Source organism: Cuculus canorus, chromosome 4, assembly GCF_017976375.1.
Source record: "Cuculus canorus isolate bCucCan1 chromosome 4, bCucCan1.pri, whole genome shotgun sequence".
Lineage (NCBI taxonomy): Eukaryota > Metazoa > Chordata > Aves > Cuculiformes > Cuculidae > Cuculus > Cuculus canorus.
The window spans coordinates 39,990,365-40,011,496 of NC_071404.1; the positions used below are offsets into that span (position 1 = coordinate 39,990,365).

A 21,132-nucleotide genomic window follows, 5' to 3' on the forward strand; every position below is an offset into this window, starting at 1 on the left:
AAAATAAATAAACAAAAAAATCTCTACATGGTACATTCAGGTCTTACACCAAGCAATGAAAAACCTTCCAATCAATTCCCTTCCTTCTCTCTTTTCCTTTCGCTTGTATCAGTTGACCAAAGAATATCTGAAAACATAAACTGTTCTACACTCAGATATTCAGAGACACAGCTACCCTCAAAGATTATCATTAAAGTAACATCTCAAACTGAGGATTTAGCTTTTAAGAACTTAGTTCTTAAAACTGTGAGATTAAGTTTCCCTCAAATGATAGGTCTGAACTGAACTATGCAAGAGGGTTAAAATTGTAGCAAAGGATCTACCTTTTTAACAGCATCCTTATTAGCATATTTTCAGCTGTGCAATTATTATCCACTAAATAAAACAGATACAAAATGAAAAAAAAAAGTTACTTTAGTATATGAGATTGCCAAGAAATGCTCAGAGTCTCACAACTTCCATGGAAAACTTCAGACATGAGGAAAAAACAGATGAAAGGATGGTCCTTATCACAGTTACTACAAACTTTAAAAAAAGTTGATGGTTGTATAAACTGGGGAAAAAGTCATTTAAACACCATACTGAAGTGGCAGTATGTTAGTAATATGCTTAACTTACTGATTAATAGCTACTAAAATGCCAGCCTTCTAGAACTTTGACAGCTCACAGCTTTCACTTTTCTTTCTGAAGCATGCAAAGTCTGGATTTCTTCCCAGTATAGCTGCTTTAGTAAAAGCTGGGAACAAAATATATCAGAAAAACAAATAAACTAACTTGTTATTTATTTAGAGGCTTCTTTTAATTTTTTGTATAACAATATTAAAACTAGATTAGTCTCTCAACTAATATAAATTAAAAATATAAAAATAAAAACTTAATTTAAGAGTAAATTAACAGAGAAATACCAAAAGCGAGACTGTCTCCACGTTTTAAGAATACTGATAATCCAATTTAAAAAGATGATTATTGTTTTTTTTAATCTGAGCTTACAAGTTAGCTTGTTTTGCCACGGAATTTCTTAGCAAGTCTTACTATTCATATTTTAGTATCATCTGCAGGATTTTTAGTTAAGATTGCCTAAAAAAAAAAAAAGTTTGTTTCCAACTCATAAACAGATTAACTTTCACACAGGTTGGCAGAACAAAATGTTACTCCTATAAATGTGTTTTTTTTTTTTTTTTTTTACTTTCTTTTTGTTAGAAGGAAGACAAATTCTCCTAAATAACTCCACTGCAAGCATGAAGGGTGGACAATTTTGTGTCACACACCCACAGCCAAAAGGTAGCCACATTCTTGAGAAGCAGTGATTACAGAGCATGATTTGATGAGCTAGAGTCTATAAGGCAAATCATAGCACAACAATCATATATCTCTGCCTTTTCACATATATCAACTGGGTGTCAGACAAATTGTTTCACCAGTCCAATAATCTTCCTCTGTCAACTTTTTTTAATGAAAAGAGGAAGAAAAAGAAAAGAAAGTCACTTTACACATATTTCAGTCATAAACTGCACAGAAATAACTATATTTGGGTTTTTTACTTGTAAACTTAATTCATATCCTCAAAAGCAAAAAGCTATGACAGGGAAGTAGGCACAATTTATTAATTTTTTTTTAGGAACAACTGTTAAATCCAGAGATCTTGTTTGCCTTTTGAAGGCCAAGATGTTAAAAAACACCCCAAAATTGCGTTGGTGAATTTAAGTATGTCCCCTGCTAAATTGTATTTTCTATGCATGAATAACCAAGGTTTACAACATCAAGTCAAACAGAAGCACATAGGTAGGATCACATAGCAATATGCTATATGAGAACCTCATGAGGCCAAGTGTAAGGTCCTGCACTTAGGTTGGGGCAATCCCCATTTTCAGTAGACAATGGGGGATGATGTGATTGAGAGCAGCCCTGCAGGGAAGGACTTGGGGCTGCTGGTCAATGAGAAGCTCGACATGAGCCGGCAATGTGCGCCTGCAGCCCAGAAGGCCAACTGTATCCTGGGCTGCATCAAAAGAAGCGTGGCCAGCAGGGCAAGGGAGGTGATTCTGCCCCTCTGTCCTCTCTTGTGAGACCTCATCTGGAATACTGTGTCCAGTTCTGGAATCCTCAGCGTAAGAAGGATATGGAGCTGTTGGAATAGGTCCAGAGGAGGGCTACAAAGATGATCGGAGGGCTGGAGCATCTTCCCTATGAGGACAGGCTGAGAGAGTTGGGCTTGTTCAGCCTGGAGAAGGCTCAGAGGGGATCTTATATAGCAACCTTCCAGTACCTGAAGGGGGCCTAGAGGAAAGCTGGAGAGGGGCTATTCATAAAGGCTTGTGGGGATAGGACCAGGGGAACGGGCATAAACTGGAGAGGGGCAGATTTAGACTGGACATTAGGAAGAATTTCTTCACCATGAGAATGGTGAGACACAGGCACAGGTTGGTAGTATGATACTATGATATCATCTTTGAAGAACCTTAACAACTGCAATGTTAAGCAGAGCAACTAGTGAATTTCAGAGTGTGAAGAACTTTCTAATTTCTTTGGAATGGCATGCTTGTGATTATCATCATTATGACTCTAGATGATGAAGACCAAAGAAAGTGTCTTGGTCAATCATTTGGCAAACCTTTAAAAATGAAGTTCCTCCTATGGGTCTTTTGACCTGGATTCAGGATAAATTAATGTCTTCCTTAAATCTTTAAATGACATAGTCTTTAAATGCGGTTGCCAGCTTCTTATTTTCTGTTTTAAACTTAAAAGATGACACAAAAGTAGTAAGGAAGAATTCCCTTTTGCCATTGCTTCTGAATTGAGAAGTATGGTCTTGATATGCTGTAACTGCTGTCAAGTACTTGTTCCAGCTCTTTTGCTACAATCTAGTCAGGATTCATTTCCCCCTTCTTCTTTGCAATGTGATTTTCATAGAAAAACAAGCAGTGAAAACTAAAATACAAAAGAAAATATGTTTCTTTGTGCCACTGAGTCAAGCAGTAATTGCCCTGAACTGACAAACTTGGTCATTTTTACACCTATCACAGGACGCAACCAACTCATTTTAGATGGTCTATAGTATTCTCCTCCTCCTTCTGCACAAAGACAGGTCTAGGCAGAAGGTCTCAGCTGTTTGTTTATTTCAAACTCTCTCTGCAATTGGGTCACATGTTTTAGAAGACTAATCAGATAAAATTAATTTCCCGACTACTTCAAAATACACTTCTCTTAAAAAAAGTACAGATGAACCCTTATTAAATTTCAGTTAGACAGTCCTGAAAAAGTTAAAGCAAATGGAAAAAGACAAGAGGGTGCTAACAGTGCCTGAAACCAAAACAACCTTGTAGATTGTAAGTGACAAATGAAAACACAGATTTGAGCTGAGACCTCCTCTCACCACCACCACCCCCTGAAAGAAATCCAAACTCCAAAACTTCTGAAGTCCAGCTTTCTTTCTTTTTCACTTACTTCCAGGCAGCAAATCTATTAACTCCCCAACTATTACACATTAAATACACTCAGTAACATCAGCACTTCATCACTAATACTGATGTGACTCCACTGACAGATCTTCACCACTGTACAGGAAGGATAATAATATACTTGGGACTACCAGAAGTTGATTGCCAGATGGTATCTGCTTCTTGTTGTTTTCACAAAATTTTTTTTTTTTTTTTGCTTTCGCTTGTTTGTTTCTTGCTTTCTTTTTAAAATTGTGTAAGCAATGAGAACAACATTCAAATACAAGCGTAGAAGGTAATAGAGAGGACAGTTTGGTCTGTTAAGGATTTGACATCACACTTTCCCACACAGATGAAAGTATAGAGAAAGACGAAAGACTGGTAACCTTAATAGTTTTTGTAACAGAGCACTTCTTGAAATTTGGAGATTAGTTTCAAACTAGAATATATATGGTTGGTCTACAGCATAGTGATAAACATTTCTTGCCGAGTTACTGGTAATAGAATTTTCTTTCTGCCTCTTGGAGTAAAAATCAACATGCCAATGCCCAGTACAGAAGGGTACACTGAAGATCATTTTCAGTCTTCTAATTAATATGAGTCAAAGGGATGTATTATGAACTCTGTTCCCACTTACTTGGCCTCTCTGGCAGTTCTTAAAAATTAGCTTACCAATTACTTTCAAATGGTATCACTGATGACTTTTCAAAGGCAGAAGGCAGGCAGGGAAGAACAGGGGAAGAATCTAGTTAACTTCAATCACACAAGTGCCTCAAATCTTTGCTGTGGGTACTAAGACTACAAAGTCACTATGCTTTAAAAAGGAAGCTGTAGTCTGACTCACAGCCACACATAAACTCCTTTTCTACACATAGATTTAAGCAACAAGAGTTCTATCGTGCACAGTTTTCTGACAGACAAAACACTATATAGCCACATCCTTACACTTCCTGGCTTCATCTGCAGTAGTATAATAGGTTGTAATTTGAGATCCAGTGGGGGTGTGTACTAACCCCAAATCACCAGTTAAATAATACTGCAAGATGACATTTCATTATCTGAGGAAGCAAGTTTGTAGCCATCCATGGAAAAACTTAAGCAAAACCCAAAATGAACCATGTCTTCTAGACATCGGGGTTTAAACTTCTGGAGAAGGCATCACTGAAAAGTGTCTCTTTCCAAATTAATATTTGATAGTATAATACGCTTTCATATTATGTATCCTTTATATGCTGTCTCCTTGACAAGTAATGATTAACATTATATTTTAGAATATTTTAGAATTTTTTAATCATGTCAGGCTTGCATTAAGACAAACTGATGAACGTTTTTCCCCTTTACGTAGCAAGACGTAAACTTCATGAAGGATATTAATGATTAATACTATGAACAATTAAGTTACGACTGTTTATTGAGACTTTGGCTATCACTATAGTTCCAATTATATTGCAAGTTCTCAAATTCTTTCTAAAGCAATTGCAGATTCAGGGGCCTAAATTAAATGTAGTAAATTTGTTTGATATATAAAGCTGACAGAATTCCAAGTGTATAATCCCATCTGAAATACAGGATAAGTAAATCAATATTTTAGTATATGCATCTTTCCCACTCAACTTTCATTATGTGTATCTATATAAGTATCACAGAAGTAATTTTTTTCATAACCAATAGGGAATTACACTTAATGTCGCTATCTGCATGATGCTGCCTCATATCTCCTAGAGGCACTCTGGCACTAGGCTTTGCATTGACGGGTTCTTTTGAACTTAAGAATAGGCACTGTTGAAAATGATAAAGATTAACCAAGGAAGCTTGAGGAATTTTTCTGCTGCACATCATTCTCAAAAAAATCTTGAACAGAAGTGATGGGAAAAAAAAAATCAATAGTGCACAATTTGTTTAGGTAACATAGAAGTCAAATCACAGATGTTTACTATTTTTATGGTGGTACAAAAGCACTCAATTCTTTTGCCCCCATTTAACACTCCACCCTAAGAATATCGTGTGATTTATTTCTGTTTTCATCACAAAGATATACAGCTCACTTCTTTTTCAATGTCTCTGTTTAGTTTGTTTATACAACTAATCTGTACGTATGATTACAGAACTATAGAACATACTGTCTGTTTGTTTATAGATCTAATCTTTATGAAACGGCTGCACTGAGGCATGTAAAGGTCAAGATCTTTAAAATCCTTTTCTCCCGGTCAAGATAACATTTCAAAGAAGCAGAAAGGTAAAGACTATACTGAATATAGGAAAGAATTAAAAACCTTCATTCCTTCCCTCCACATAAGTCTTCCTTGCTATTAAATTATACAAACAGGAGGGAAAAAAGGCTATGTAAATGGCTCAATAACTGCTGGGATAACCATTAGGTCATACAGCACATTCTAAAAGCTTTTCCCTTTGAGATCTTTTTACCAGACAGGAGCAAAATGACTTGACAGTCAAACATAGAAGTATCGACAAGCCACATCTTAGAAGTCATTTTATCAATTCCTCAACCAATTTCTTTTGGAAGACAAAGGTTTTTATAAATTCATAGTTAGTGCTATAAGCACAGCTCCTTATCCGTTACCATTCTCTCAGAAATTTGTTTTCAACTACACTGAATTTTCAATGTGCCTCATAGAACACAATCATTTCGACATACACATGCAAGCAGTCAAAAACATTTCCAACACGTTATAAAGAGAAAAAGAGGAAAAAAATGAGAAGGTATTTAAAGAACAGTTCTTTGAAATGTTGTCTTTCTAAAACAATGTGAAGGAGAAACTGAAAACAAAAAAAACACCTTGGAACTTGCAGTATGCAACCTTTCTACATCACTTTATAGGCTATTAATTTCATTAACAGAATTGATGAAAAAAGTTTTCAGAAATTAAATCTTACTTTTGTTTTCCATCAGTTCTGCTCAGCTGGAAAGTTTCCATTTTTCTACTCCTTCAGTTCCCCTTCTGCAGCAGTTCACAATGAGAAAGCTATCACTTGTAGTTAGAAACAGCCGGATCAGAAATAGCACCATGTTTAAATATAAATATACAATCTGTACTTCTTTAAAAGCCCAAGATTCACACATTTGAATACTTCCTTTTCTCTGAGAAGGGCTGTAATTCATCATTACTGCTATTACTTGTAATTAATGAGTACATACAGCTTACTACTTCTTGAGGGAAACAAGATACAATTTTCAGAAATGGAGTAACAATGACATTGACTGATTCTCTAGGACTCTTAGTCTCACTACCCAGGACATAAAGACAGAGGTGGAATCAACGGAATTTCTCCTCAAGGATGCTTTTGAATCACTGCCTTAGAGCCTTCATGGCTCTCTCCTGTGAATCTCATCAGTCGTGGGAGCATTCAGGGATCTCTGACTCCTAGTTCTGCACAGAAAGCCTGGAAAAATCAGAGGCCATCGGTACTACAATAGTTGCCATGATCCTGAGATGAACATATTTATGGACCTATCCTTAGAGCTCTTCCCAGACAACCAAAGGGAACTACGGAAATCTGATGAAACAAAAAAACCCTTGCCAAGTCAGTGCTGATAAATGGCAATATCAGGGGCTCCAGCATCCTGGATCTCTACTCTGTCCAGAGATTAAGGCAGACTTACACTGCCCTTTTACAATCAGTGTTGCTGCAGCTGGACTAATAAGCCTACAGATAGCTATCTAGGCTATTACTACACAAGCTGTGTTTACACAGGGTGCACTCACAGCTCTGAACTGCAAAGCAAGAATGCTCTGCTGATACGCATAAGACATTGTTTACTACTTGCAGGAACATAAACGATGACAGATGTAAGATTTGCATTTGTTTATAGGTCTCATATTTCTTCAATGCAAATTAAGCATATTCTTCATCAAGGCATGTCATCAGTTGTATTCCCAGAGGAAACTAATGTAATAGCTTAAATGCTGATTTCTTGTCAAAAAGATGGCCTAACATATCAGCTCCAACAAAGATCAGTTTCTCCGATTAGCTTATTCTGTTCCTACCCTCTCCATTGCAAGATGTGGGTTACTTCAGAGAGTGGAAACCTAAGGCATCTATCGGAACTGTTTAGTCAAGAAGAGGCTTTTGGTTTTGGTTGGGTTTTTTTAAGGTAAACTTTTGCTTTCCTATTTCTGTATTTCAGTCACTGGTTTTGAAGTAATGGCAGAATAATATTCAGAGAAAACTGGAAGTGATTGGGATGAAAGACTGAGAGAAATAATTTTTACTTCACTATGTCTATTCTGTACTGATGAGCAGTACATTTAATATAAGTCATTAAATGTTCCTTTCTTCCTTTGAGTAAATCAGGGCTCGGATAACTGTCAACTAATTGGCTATCTTCCCAGTTCTACCAACACTATAGCAATTAGTACTTCCAGAACGCAACAGCACATCCCCTCTATTGGCTTCTTGGATTCATGTCTTGGATTCATGTATCAAAATTAACATACTAAAATTCTTAGAACTGTTTTTCAACTTTCAGTTCTGCTCAGAGAGACCGAAAATATTGGAATCACATTAAAAACTTGTGAAAAAGTAATAAGCTGCAGGTAGGACAGCAAATTAAGTTCCAGTGTTTTTCCTAACTCATAATAAAAAAGCAGTAATAAACATCAGAGCATATAAAAACATACAGTTAACCTCAAATTCATTCTATCATAGAAGTCATAGAACTGTGAAGATTCCAGACAGAATTAGAAATTTTAAATAAAGAATACCTACAATGACAATAGGTATAGGATGGCAAACCTGGTTATTCAAAAGGTTATTTATCACATTATCTGAAAAGAGCAAAAAATTAATTTCCTAATGAACAGTGTATCCAGGTGCAGTCTTTCCTTCAGAGGGAACAGGCACTGGTTATTCAGTTTGTATGTACGTGTAAAATTGGGATGCTCTTTGGTTAGCTTTTTAAAGAAAACAAACCAGATCATGAAATACAGCACAAATCTCTTCGGCACTCTGTCTCAGTGACGATGGTGTTTTTGTTGGTTTTTTTTTCTGCATGTTTTTTGATTTTTTTTTAAAGGAACAACCATCAGCAATACAAATAAATATGGGGGAAATTCTGAAGCATAGCAGACTTATTTCTCAGTCACCTGGACCAATATCCTTCCTATCTCTCACCTGGCGGCCTTGTAAGTTTCAAAAGTTCTGTACAGATAAGGAAAGAAAAGCAACATGTGAATAAATGATTTCCTATTTTCTAGACAAAGAAACAAAACAAATTTTGGAAATGAAAGAATAAATACTTTTATAAAATTCCTCTATCTTAGGGACTTGAAAGCAATCAAGAACCAAGGTAAAGCATCATTTTGAAATAAAAATTGTGATGTCTTAATTAGAAAAGATCAACACCAAACATCATGATGCTTTCTTTTGCAGCAAAGATCTATACATAATTTCCCTCAGAAAGGTTGGGTATTCATCTACACTGAATTACTAAATAATACTTCTACCAGTATCACACAAATTAATTTCCTTACATATCTATCTAGGATCACTTTAGTCTTTTTATTCATGGCAGAAAATACATCACAAGTTACCTGAAGATCCCCAGGTCATTTAATCTTTGCAAGAAAATTACCTATCTAGGATGCCTGAATTATCTGATTCACTGACCTTGCATTTGACTACTAAGAAATCATTTATTAAATTGTAACCATTTATGATGGTACTGCATCATTATCATTTCTGGAAATGAAGGAATTACTCACGTGGCAAGTGTATCTGAAGATCTATCAGTGCGGAATTTTTAACCTACCTGTGTCAAGTTCAGAAAATGCAATTTCTTAATTCTAGTGTTGGCTTGTTTGGGTTTTTTTCTTCTGTAAATCAAAATGACACGTGGTTTGAAGCCGGGGGGAAAATTTGAGCGGACTGGATGACAATTTCCTTTCAGTGGTGGCTGTACAGTAGGTATTCTGTTACAGAAGATGAAGCTGGGCATACATGTAAGAGCTGATTGCTGTTTTCCACATCTGTGTATCAGATGTGGAAAAGCCTTGCTGTGATAAGCAAAAGCAATAGCAGTGCAGTCCTACATCACATGCTAATTCACTAGAGAAGAGAAAAAAATATGGCTGTTGGACAAACCAGCTGTTAAGAAATCAGGAGGCCAAAGACTACTTTGTATTTTCTCCACCAGTAAGAAACAATATCCTACGACATTGTTAGCAGAGCCAGAAAGTTATCTCTTTTCAAGAAATTGAGTCACAGAGAAAAGAAAATACCCATGAGTAAATCGGAAATGACTCTTAAATTTCATAGAATCATAGAATCCCTAGTTTGGAAAAGACCTTTGAGATCATACCTGTCTACTACTAAATAATATCCCTAAGCACTTAATCTACTCATCTTTTAAATACCTCCAGGGATCGGGACTCTATCACCTCCCTGGGCAGCCTCTGCCAGTGCTTGATAACCCTTTCAGTGAAGAAGTGTTTCGATGCTATGGCTGTCCATCAGATCATCATAAGTATTACTGTTTATTTTCCAAAACATATGTGGTCCACATTACATACTTAGAATCAAAAGCATATTGCCAAAGCATCAGTGCATTCCTCTCAAAAAGGTCCATTCTAACCAGATAACACTATATTCCTATATATGCATAACATTAACCTGAGAGCTCCTAAATACCTAGAATAATTTCACCCCCCTCCCCACCTTTTTTCCTCCTAACCACATGTGATCAAAAGGATTCAAAAGAAAAGGAAAAACACATTAGCCTACAGTTGAAATATTTTACTGTTTCTGGCCCCTGCAAAATTAGATACTTATCAAATCTTACAAATCTGTCAAATGAATTCAGTTTTGGAGGTATTTTGGAGGACATATTGCGTGTCTTCTGGTAATGGGATTAAGACAGTGTAATTTAATTTACAATAGTAGATTGGTCTTTGTAAAATAATAATTTTCAGATACAGATTAAGGTGCAATTCAACTGCTGTTTCTCTTCCTTTTAATTTAATTCATTTTACACTGAATAGTTGTAAACTATAAAATAAAAGAAAGATTCCAATCTCAACATGCTCTGATGACAGAAAGAGGAACACAAACCTCTCTTTGCATATATGGCATACAGCACATGATGGTACAATAAAATTACCTCACTCACTGTAACAAGGTGTCCTTCAGCGTATCTGCAAATTGCAGATTTTAGACTGTCAGAATGAAGTGAAGTAGCTTTAGCAAGAGTAAAGGATTGGAGCTTGACAATGGTAAAAGGGTTAAAGCTCATTCTTGACAATTATACATAGTGGACTCGGGTTTTAAATCAATTCAGCTTCAGTTGTAAGGTATACCCCTTTGGAAACTAACGCTTTTGATTATATTTGATCACAATGTAACAACTGATTTCAATCTGAAAAATAATTTGTTAATAATATTTGTGTCTGTTTCCTTGTACAGTCATTATATGGCTTTTGGCATGAAACATTATTTTTATTTTCACTTCGCTATTTTCAGAGATAAGGTATTCGTACTTGGTTTGACCCTTCAGTTCAGAACATTATGTCCTTGTGACATGCTGCAAGCAAAGAAAAAGGCTGTTAAGAATGCTTTTTAGCTAACTCAAAAGAAAAAACAACCACATGGAGAAAGAATGAATAAACCATTTAAATTTGCTCTGAATTTATGTATACCTGAGCGCATAGCATCTTTCTGAATGCTTTCATAATCATGCCAGTCCTTCCTTTTCAAGCCATCAGTCCAGGTAAACAGGTGTCCATCTCCTAGACCCAGTGGAAGCGTCTGTGAAAACAGTAAACAAACAAATATTTACATACATATATGGTTTGCATTATTACAGAACAAAACCTTCAGTGTGGCACAGGCAACTAAATGATCAGTTTATCCAACAAAAATATTGAAACTTTACCATGGTAAATTAAGCTTTTTTTTCTCAAGAGTGTGACAAAACCATGAATTTAGTTCTGACAAACAACTAATCAAAGTAAGTCACACAACTCGTGCTTAACATTTCTCTTTCCAGCAGTATCCTGCTGTGATTGCTCGGCAAGAAGCTCATGGAAGGAAGTGGACCACTAAAACTGAACAGATTTAAACAAATGCCTTCCCCTTCAACTCACTAAGTACCTTGTTTTTTCTTTCAACTATCACTTGTACAAAACTATGAGTTATAGTTACTCAGCACCTTCCAATGTTGAAGTTTGCTTTTTGGATTTTTTTAATACTTAATAATGAGTTATTGTTATTTATATAAGGTCAGTCTCACTGCATTCAGAGGCATGGAACAAAGAGACTCTTAAATCACTTTCAAATCCTGTAGCTCTTTCTTCATGGTAAGAGCTAAGAGGAAAAAAGGAACCCTATCGCCACCACCATCCCTCCAAAAAACCCCAAAAAATCAAAACCAACCAAAAAACCTCCATGCAACACACAGCTGGTAAGCTGACTTCACCTTTTGAGACTCTAGATTCTCAAGTTAAGCTACGAACTACTTCTAGCTCCCAAGCAAATTCATCTTTCTAGAGGCTGTCTTTTTCTTTCTCATTCTATCTCACTTCTGGTAATTTATAAAAAATAAAATAGAAAAGTACCTTTAGAAGTACCTTGCACGAACACAAAATTTAGATCTTTCAGAAGTAGCACAAAGCTGCAGAAGGGTTCAAATAAAGTCAGCCTTTTTCTAAATGCTTAATTTATAAAAAAATGTGGTAAAAGAAGCGGAGAAAATTTTGACAAGCAAAGATGATAATCTGTTATAACTGCACTGAGGAAAGTGAGGAAGAGTTTCATTGCTGCTTAGGAGTAACATGAAAACTCTAGTTCTGTTAATTCTAGGTTTGAACTAGTAAATTGTCCAGAATTAAGGGCATAAGCATAACGCGTGTTTCAAATGTTATCAAAGGGTATGCGAAAACACACTTGAAAAGCAGTTCCAGGTAAGCAACATTTGATCAGCCACCTACTAAGAAATGGTGAAAGCCCTACAAAAATCTGTTCATATGTAAAAGTGATGTTCTGAACTTCATGTACAAAATGTGTAAACCCAATACACATCGGACTCATCCATCTTCTCCTACTGATTTTACACTACTGGCAGCACAAAATCCAGATGATACTCAGTAGCTCCAAGTGAAGTTGTCCCAGCATTTTCTGTTAGCCTTTCTCTTTTTAGGACAGATAAATGTTTGCCAGGCTACATTATGTGGATCTGGTAGCTGAGCCACCTTTAAAACTGGGATTCAAAGACTTGCAGAGTTGTAAGCAATAAGTGAGGAATGCCAGGCACGGCTGGTAACCTTTGAGCAAAGGAATCTAGAAATCCCAGATGACAAATATTCATGCAAAAAATCTCTGCTTCTGGTCAGCTGATATTTCTACGGATGTTGGATATTCAGGGCAAGGTATTGTGAGGTCAGTGTTCACCAATAAATCCCTGAATTACTGAGAAAAAATCCATCCCTTTCAGTTAACATGATGTACCCTTTTTAGTTTTAATATTAAAGGTAACTTATATTACAAATCACCAAAACGCAATCCAGCCTGTGTTTATTCCTCTACCACAACTTTTGCAGACATAGTCCAAGAAAATACTCTGTTGTTGTGTTTTAATATAATACAAGTCAGAGGTTCACAGCTGGAAGAACTGAAGAACTTAAGATATCGTGGTAAAACTATTTAATTTTATCAAAGTATCCTACCTGTCATGTCCTTTAAATGAACTCATTAATTTCAACAATTTTTGAGTTCAAATAATGCTAACATTCTAATAGTAATATTAAATAGCTTGTTTCTGAAAGTTAGAAGTGTAAAGTACAACGCAGGCTGCGATAGTGTTAACCATGATGCTTAAGCATATACAGTAGGTCCAGTGGAAATAAAGTTAAGAGAAAGGAGAAGGCCCAGGCACCCCTGCCCCACCCAATACCTCACCCTAACATAGAAGCAATGCTTATATGTATTCTTTAGTGATATATCAATATATAGGAATGAGAAACCACCACAGCTGATTAGCTGAAAAATACTCAGGATTCTCCCTTCCTAAACATTTCTGTAAGACACCCACAAAGAGTGCGATCTGCCTCTACAGCCCTTAGCCTCTTGAACTTAAGAATTATTTTTATCATTGCAGCACTATTACAGTAGCAAATATCCCTCTGCATATGAAAAGCTGGATTTTGACTGGCTGTCAGAAAAAACCTACAACAATTTATCATCCAACCATTTGTTACACGTAGTGTGCAGCTGTGAGTTGCACATTTTTTGTGTTTCAGTCCAAAAGGGATTACCCACCTACAGCAATATTACACACAGCACCTGTCCTACTATTTCATTTACACATTAACCTCAAACCTTTTGGGATGCAAGGCTGATACACCACTACACAGACTCAGAAGATCTTCCTCCTCTAGAGAAGACTCAACATCTGGTTCAATTACAGAGAATATTATAAGTCTCCAAAATATTATCAAAAAACTCACTCACAGACTATTAGATCCCTCAAAGGGGGGAAAAAAAGCTTCTCTGCTGTGACATTTGGAAGCTCAAACTCAGAAACAAGTGCCTTCATTGAATAACTCGTTCATTTTAAATTTCACTTTGTGGAGGCAGACAATTAGAGGCAAAGGAAGATGATATACCAATTGAAATGCACCTTTCTGAAAAAAAAAGATGAGATAATTACAGATTCACTTGAGCCCAATAATTTGCTCCCTAGCTCTAGGGTTATTTTACTAAAAACCAATATACAATTAAATACCGCATTAAAAACCCATCATATGCTGATCGGCATAACCATTTCCAATTGTTTAATGAATTTTAGGAAATAATCTTACCTAAAACACAGGCACTTGTTCCTGCTCAGGAAACAGTGCAGATGGGAAAGAAAAGCAGTAAAGAAGTACTGAGACTAGATATCATAAGGGATGTTTCAAGAGAAGTATAAAAGTAACTGTTGTTTGATTCCACTTTGTTCTTGAAATAAAAGGTCCTGTATAGCATTTGTAAATAGCATTGTGTAAAATGGATAATTTATATTTTTTTGCCTTACTCCTAATAGAAATAAATCTCAGGATTCTAAGCTCTGACCAAAACAAACAAACAAACAAACAAAACATCAGAACACATAGAGTAAATTAAATTAATCCTTTTATCAGAAAAAGTTAAGGATTGCCTTTAAAGAGGTGGTATCACTAGATATACCACAATATGTTTTTTACAAATCCACTGCAATATCACAAGGTGTCCATTTCATAATTTTCTGCTCTGGTGTGGTTACAAGCATAGGGAGACAGACATTCTTATGAAGCTTCTTCCCCAAGAGGTTAAACAGTCATCAAAACTACTGATTTTGAAACAGTTCCCCTTTTTCAGTTGATGCTAAATTATAGCACAAGATTATCAGAGTGAAATATTAGCACTGCAGCACTAAAAGCCAAGTGCTCTCCCACTTCCACAAACCAGGAACATCCAATCTGTTGCAGTGACTAGCTAAGGGAATTAGGGATGAAAATTAAAATATTATTTCCCATAAGGATGTGCTGATCTATAGAAAAGATATAAAATCCAAACATTTCATCTCTACTCTTAAATTCCGAACACTGTGTGATTTTCCTTTCCTGTATCACTTCAGTATTGGGCTAAAAAACAAAAGAAGGGCTTACATCTGAACTGCCAAATATTACCGAGATCTGAATGTAAGCATCATGCAGAGCAAATAAGTACAATAGAGTCCTTACATGCCTGTGAAGCTCCCATTGCCATAAAATAAATGTATTGCAACTAGTAATTTCGCTCTACCATGATCTTTTCTAAAGATATCAAAAGCAGGCATCGCACAGCCTGAAAATATAAGCTGATAGTCTGGAACCTCCAGGCTACATGCTCCTACAGGTCCTCCATCTCTGGAATGCTGTCCCTTTGGGAGGGGAGCAGTGCCTGCGGTAGATGTGGTGTCAGGCTGTGGGGGGTGACCGGCAACTGCCCTGCCCACTGGGATACCCACCTCTCGATGCCCTCGCAGATGGTTCCAGTTGGTCCTGCACCACTTCTGGCTAGCCATTGCCTGCCCAAAATGCTGCTCATCAGAGCAGCACTTCAGGATGTACAAGAGATGTCCGCAGCAGAGAGATGAGAGTCAGAGGGACATTTGGGGGACCTAATTCTACAGTGCTACCCTCATACATACTTTCAACAACTGCTGTAGAACTGAATATCCTTATTAGGTTGAAAGACACAGAAAAGAAAGCAAAGGTTGTTCAATAAAATGCAGAGAACAACTATATATTATCAAGAGAAGGTGGTAAAGGCTCTAAAGCCCAGAATATTTCAAAATGAAGAAAAAACACAATACATTCAGATCCAATTACTGCTTTTTCATTCTATTTTTACTTTATTTTTCAGTACTTTTAAAACATTTTAAAAATACAATTGCTTTCTAAACCTTTGACTTCAAGCAATATAATAGAGTTGAGGACATGATTAATTTCTTCATATGCTCAGATTTCCTGTGCCATTTATTTGTTATGCCACAGCAAATAAGTCTTCATTGCACTGACATTTACATTAGTAGAAATAATTAGCCCAGCACATCAAAAAAAGGGCAGCACTTGATTTAGTTTGCGACATCTGAATGACTCAAGGTTATTTTATTTTTGAAACACTTATATCTGACTTTCTGTGCTTTTAGTTTCTCAAATATCATGGACAACCCAGTAGCATCATGCCATCAATTCAAAATTAAAGCTGTTAATAATGTTATTTAGAAAATGCCAAGCTCCCTAAGCATTTCATTACTGAGATTTTTATAGACAGGTATAAAAGCTGTTATTGCTGCACTATAGTTATATTGTTAAAGTCACAAAACTGCAGAAAAAACTAAGTTAAAACATGAATTTTAAAACCATCAAAATTTCCTATTGACTTAGTGCATGAGTGCACTGGGTGAACAAGAACTCTGTAAGGATGTATTTCCATGCTGGAAGGTTGTGATTTATCACATCAAATTATGGAAGATTACAGGTATTTAATAACATACAACAGCATGAGAAAACTAACATCTTCTTTAGCAGAGATACTCTCTGGCATCCATCATTGATTAAGAGCCTGCAGTACACACTGCCACTCAGCATGCAGAATCTTAAACACACGCATTTTATAATTTATCAGAAAAAGGGTTCATAGACTTCTACAATGCTAACTACATGGGTGATGCTCCATACATAACTACATACAAAACTACATCAGGTGATACTCCAAGGAAAGTTTCGAGCTTCGCCTGTCTGATATATGTTTAAACTATCTTCAAAAATTATTTACCATTTCTTTCAACATCTAACATTTCCAAAAAATCTGTTATCAGCTTGGCAAAAGGCCCAGGGTAACTTCAGTTATTTTGTCATATGAACAATAAGTTACATGCTGGAATCTCTTATTACTCTAAAAGAGAAGCAACCAGAGAGTTGATATTTGTATTTCCTCACTGCTAAAATTGACTTGGGTAACACAGGCAAAAGTATTCTAAATCCTCAAAACAAGACAGCAGAGAGGGACAGAACAGTGCTAACTAGCTATTCTGGGCACATCACAGTAGGTCTAAATGGAGTTTTTCTGTATTTCAGTTTGTGCCCACTGCTTTTTGCCTTTTCCCTCAGCACCACTAAGAATGGTCTAGCTCAGTCTTCTTTACTTCCTGCAGTCAGGTACTTATATACACTGATAAGATGCCCCCGATCCTTGCCTTACGTCAAAACAGACCTAGCTCCCTCAGCTTCTCCCCATATGAGAGATGCTCCAGACCCTTCGGGATGAGGGCATTACCAGTTCCACAGACACAGGATAAAATGCAGTGAATGCTGGAGTTTGGACTCCATATCTGTTGAACCTGGAACACCACATATTGCCAAAGGTGACCTACAAAGCCTGGTGGTGAACCTTGGCTTCCTGAACAGCACAGTTGCAACCAGCTGTAGGACAGGAGGTAGTATCTACACTGAATGGAGCAAGCAACTCTAATGTCTTTCCACCAGCTGATCAAAGCTGCTGAAAGATTAGCTCAATAACTAAAACACCTAAACCCGTTTTTTAATGTTTTATTTTCACTTGCGTCAATTCCAACTTGGTGAAAAGAAACTGAGCTTAAGTAACATAAGCTTCTATATAAGCATTCTATTCAGCTCTGAATGAACACACATGCTAACCGTGTGCTGCTTCTCCAGGCCTTCTCCTTCAACTCAACAGTGTTTTGCCAGCACAAAAGGTAAGCTTGCAGAAGACCCTGCATGCCTATAGGAATATTCATTTTCATCAAGTTTAAAAATCACACCTGATGTGGTGTTAATGCTGCTTATTTTTCACGATTGCAGCTTTCAGAATATATTTACATCAAAAAAAAATGTAAATGGTTTGTGGAGACTCAGTAGGATTTTTGCCAGCATCACTACTGGTTGGGTTTTGAACCAAAGGTCTCTAAGACCCTTCTGATGAACAACAGAAACAATGATTGTGAGTAATAGCTGAAAGAGTATACTATATGGTATGGTTTTGGGTTTTTTAAACATGCACCACTTGGTCATAGGAAATGATAAGTGTGTTCTTTTATATAAACAGCCTTTCTCTTCTCCTAAAGTAAAATAAACCACAAAATACCCAAATCCTAGGTCCATAGTGAAGAAGTAATTTGAAGAGAAGAGAGGAGAAGAGAAGAGAAGAGAAGAGAAGAGAAGAGAAGAGAAGAGAAGAGAAGAGAAGAGAAGAGAAGAGAAGAGAAGAGAAGAGAAGAGAAGAGAAGAGAAGAGAAGTGAAGTAGACAGAAATCTATTTACTGTTATGGAGCTGATTCATTTTTTTTTACTACCTGCAATTCACAATATTGCACAGATGAATAAAATGGTAAGATAGTGCTTACTGCTAATAGACTTTTCAGATATACACTTTTTTCTCAAGTTTAGAATAATGTCTTTAGATTTTCATTATGGAAAGAATCATGCTGTTTTGCATTGGCCACTGCGTGAACTCAAAAGAAGTGCTTCAATGGTGATTAACATTCATATTTTCTTATGCTAACTTACTTCTAAAGTAATTTGCCTTTGAATTTCTTTTAGCAAAAGCACATCCTCCTAGGTAATATCTACGGAACATATATTGAAAATATTTTATAAACAGCATAGAATACTCACTATACTTATACCCACTAATAAGAAAACCTATTTGTTGCTGCATGAGACAACAACAATTTCAGATGCTTTTCGTAATTTTTTTTCTCCTTTGGTGCACTTTTTATTTATAAGAACCTTCATTTTCTTCATGAACGTAACATTCTTCAAGTCTCAGCAGATAACAGCTTTGCATCAAATCTGATAACACTGACCTAGAGATCCCACAATACTAGAAAAAAATAGCTACCACTTATTATTTTTTAAAATAACCCAAGCTGACCAATATTTTCAATAGAAAAGGATAATTTTTTAAAATTTATTTATTTATTTATTTATTGCATACACTGTTGCAATAGAAATATTGTAAAAAGAGAAAGCTCAGATGCAGAAACTAACATGAGCCAAACTTGCTACCTGGCATGTTTTAGCATTAAGTAAAAAAAATTGCTACCAAAAAATCTGTTTTTCGATCAATAAGATAGCATTTTCTATATTTTTGATTGCAGTATAAATTTAGGTTCTCAGAGTATTTGTAAAAGCTAATAGATTTCTACACGTACATATTTTAATTGTTACAATAGAAAAGTAGGGTTTTTTGGGGGGCGTGGTGCTAATGACCTTTAAATTCTAATCTCTCTAGATAAATTGTCATACTATAAAACAGCCTCTAGCATACAGGTGAAATACAACAACTTTATTTTATGCAATCGTCTGAGAATTTTCACAAACATCAGAAGGAAAAGACTGATTTGTTTAAAACCTATTTGCTGATCCATGCCATGACAGAAATCATGTTCCAAGAGCACTGATTGGCAGACTATTCAAATTTCTGGCAATGCCCATATAGAGGAGGAACACGCTTTATGGTCTTGCTGAGTGTCACATAGTGTTAATCTGTTTACAAATACTCCATAGTATCTGTACTAAAAAGTAAACTTCCATGGGAAAAAAAAAACCCAAACAAACACAGAAAGAAATGCTGTTCCTATTATAAGTGTCTTTCTTCTTTCCTGCTAAAATACCCATCAGTTAAAGAACTGGCATTAAAACATACCAATTAAATGCATCATTAATACCCAATTTTGGAATTTGCACTTTAGGTTACACTGGAATAAAGAAAACAAAACATTGTTTAATTAACTAAAGTAATGAACACACGTCGGAAAAGAATTACTATCCTGCACTTTAAAGAAGACCTTGAATCAAACTAATCTACCCAAAAGCAAGCACCCACCCTTCATCAGCAGGCTTCTGATCCTGCAGCGTATGCATCATTACTTGATCTCTTGAAGAATTATTTCTTTATGTGGCCATTGGATAGTAATTTCCATTGTTTAAGAGATTTTCAAACAAATTCCACTGACTGCTACAGAAGGAAAGCTGATTAAACATAACTGACATGTTTGCATTATTTTCAGCCTTCTTAAGACACAGTGCTGAGAAGGCGACTTCTTCCAAGGCCTTTGGAAGCATGACAATTTCTGTGCTTTGAACGCAGTGCAGGTTTACTGATGCCAACAACAGTCTTGCTAGTGATTCCAGTGTGATGAAGTTTGGGACTAAAATTTTCAGGGACTGTGCATGTTAACAGATGATCAAAAGAAAAGTCTATAAGCAGCATCCATGTTTTAAAAATACAGTTCCTAAGCTATGAGCTCCAGACTGTTTTACTTCCCTATGTAAAGTTTTATTACATTTAGATTACATTTTATTCCAGCCTGCACTATAACTCTTGTTCCTGCTATTAATAAACTGGTTTTAGTTTTCTTAGGGAGCTTGGGATTTGGTTTTTGGTTCTCATCATGCCTTCTGAATCTGACTTATTTCCATGCTTGCTCCGTTCTCAATCCCATATATATTCCCATGATCACTTCCTTTCTCTTCTTTTGTGTTTTTAAGTCAAACCATTCTCACATAAACACAATTTATAGGTAACTCTCTAAAAATAAAGTAAATTAAAGGAGATTTGACAAAATAACATTGTTTAGTATACTCCTTTCTTGTGAGAAAAAGATTTTCTATCTCTTATTTTCTTCCAAATGAGCAATAATACAACGATATAGTGAATATCTTAACATACTAAAAGAGAATAGATTTTGTTCTCCTTAAACTGAATCCACTTATTTGCAAGAATGGGTTAACTAATACTGAAGAAGTTCTGAAGAATCTTAATACCAAGATATTATGGCAGCTCCTGCTGCTGCCCTGTTGCTGCCCTTCTCTGTTGAAACACCAACAATATATTCAGTAATACAGAAAAGTTTAAGCCAGTTTTTACTGTGCGAAATTTAACAATCAGTCACAGAATCATAAAAATATATCTGGAAGGTCCATAAGAGACATAATCTTGTCCCACCACAAATCAGGACTGGATATGCCTAAATCACTTTTCTGAAGTATTTAACTAATCTGCTCCTGAAGACCTTCAACAGCAGAGACTGCACAATCTCTCAAGGCAGTCTACTTCAGTACTTAATTATTCTTGCAATTAGAAAACTTCCCCTTTCATCTAACCTGCATTACTTGCTGTAATTTAAGGCTTTTATTTCTTTGTTCTTTTCACC

At 36.0% G+C, this 21,132-nt stretch overlaps 1 protein-coding gene across 5 annotated transcripts in view; it reads right to left on the reverse strand.

Annotated features, from left to right (window-relative positions):
- GALNTL6 (polypeptide N-acetylgalactosaminyltransferase like 6) overlaps window positions 1-21,132 on the reverse strand; it is a 472,134-nt gene that overhangs the window by 301,114 nt on the left and 149,888 nt on the right. For all 5 annotated transcript variants that reach the window (XR_008449564.1, XR_008449563.1, XR_008449562.1 and 2 more), the window contains exon 2: window positions 11,090-11,198. Coding sequence is in view for 2 of the 5 variants with exons in the window: in XM_054064636.1 (XP_053920611.1) it covers window positions 11,090-11,198 (109 nt within the window). In the remaining 3 variants the exon portion in view is untranslated. The remainder of the gene's footprint in view (window positions 1-11,089; window positions 11,199-21,132) is intronic.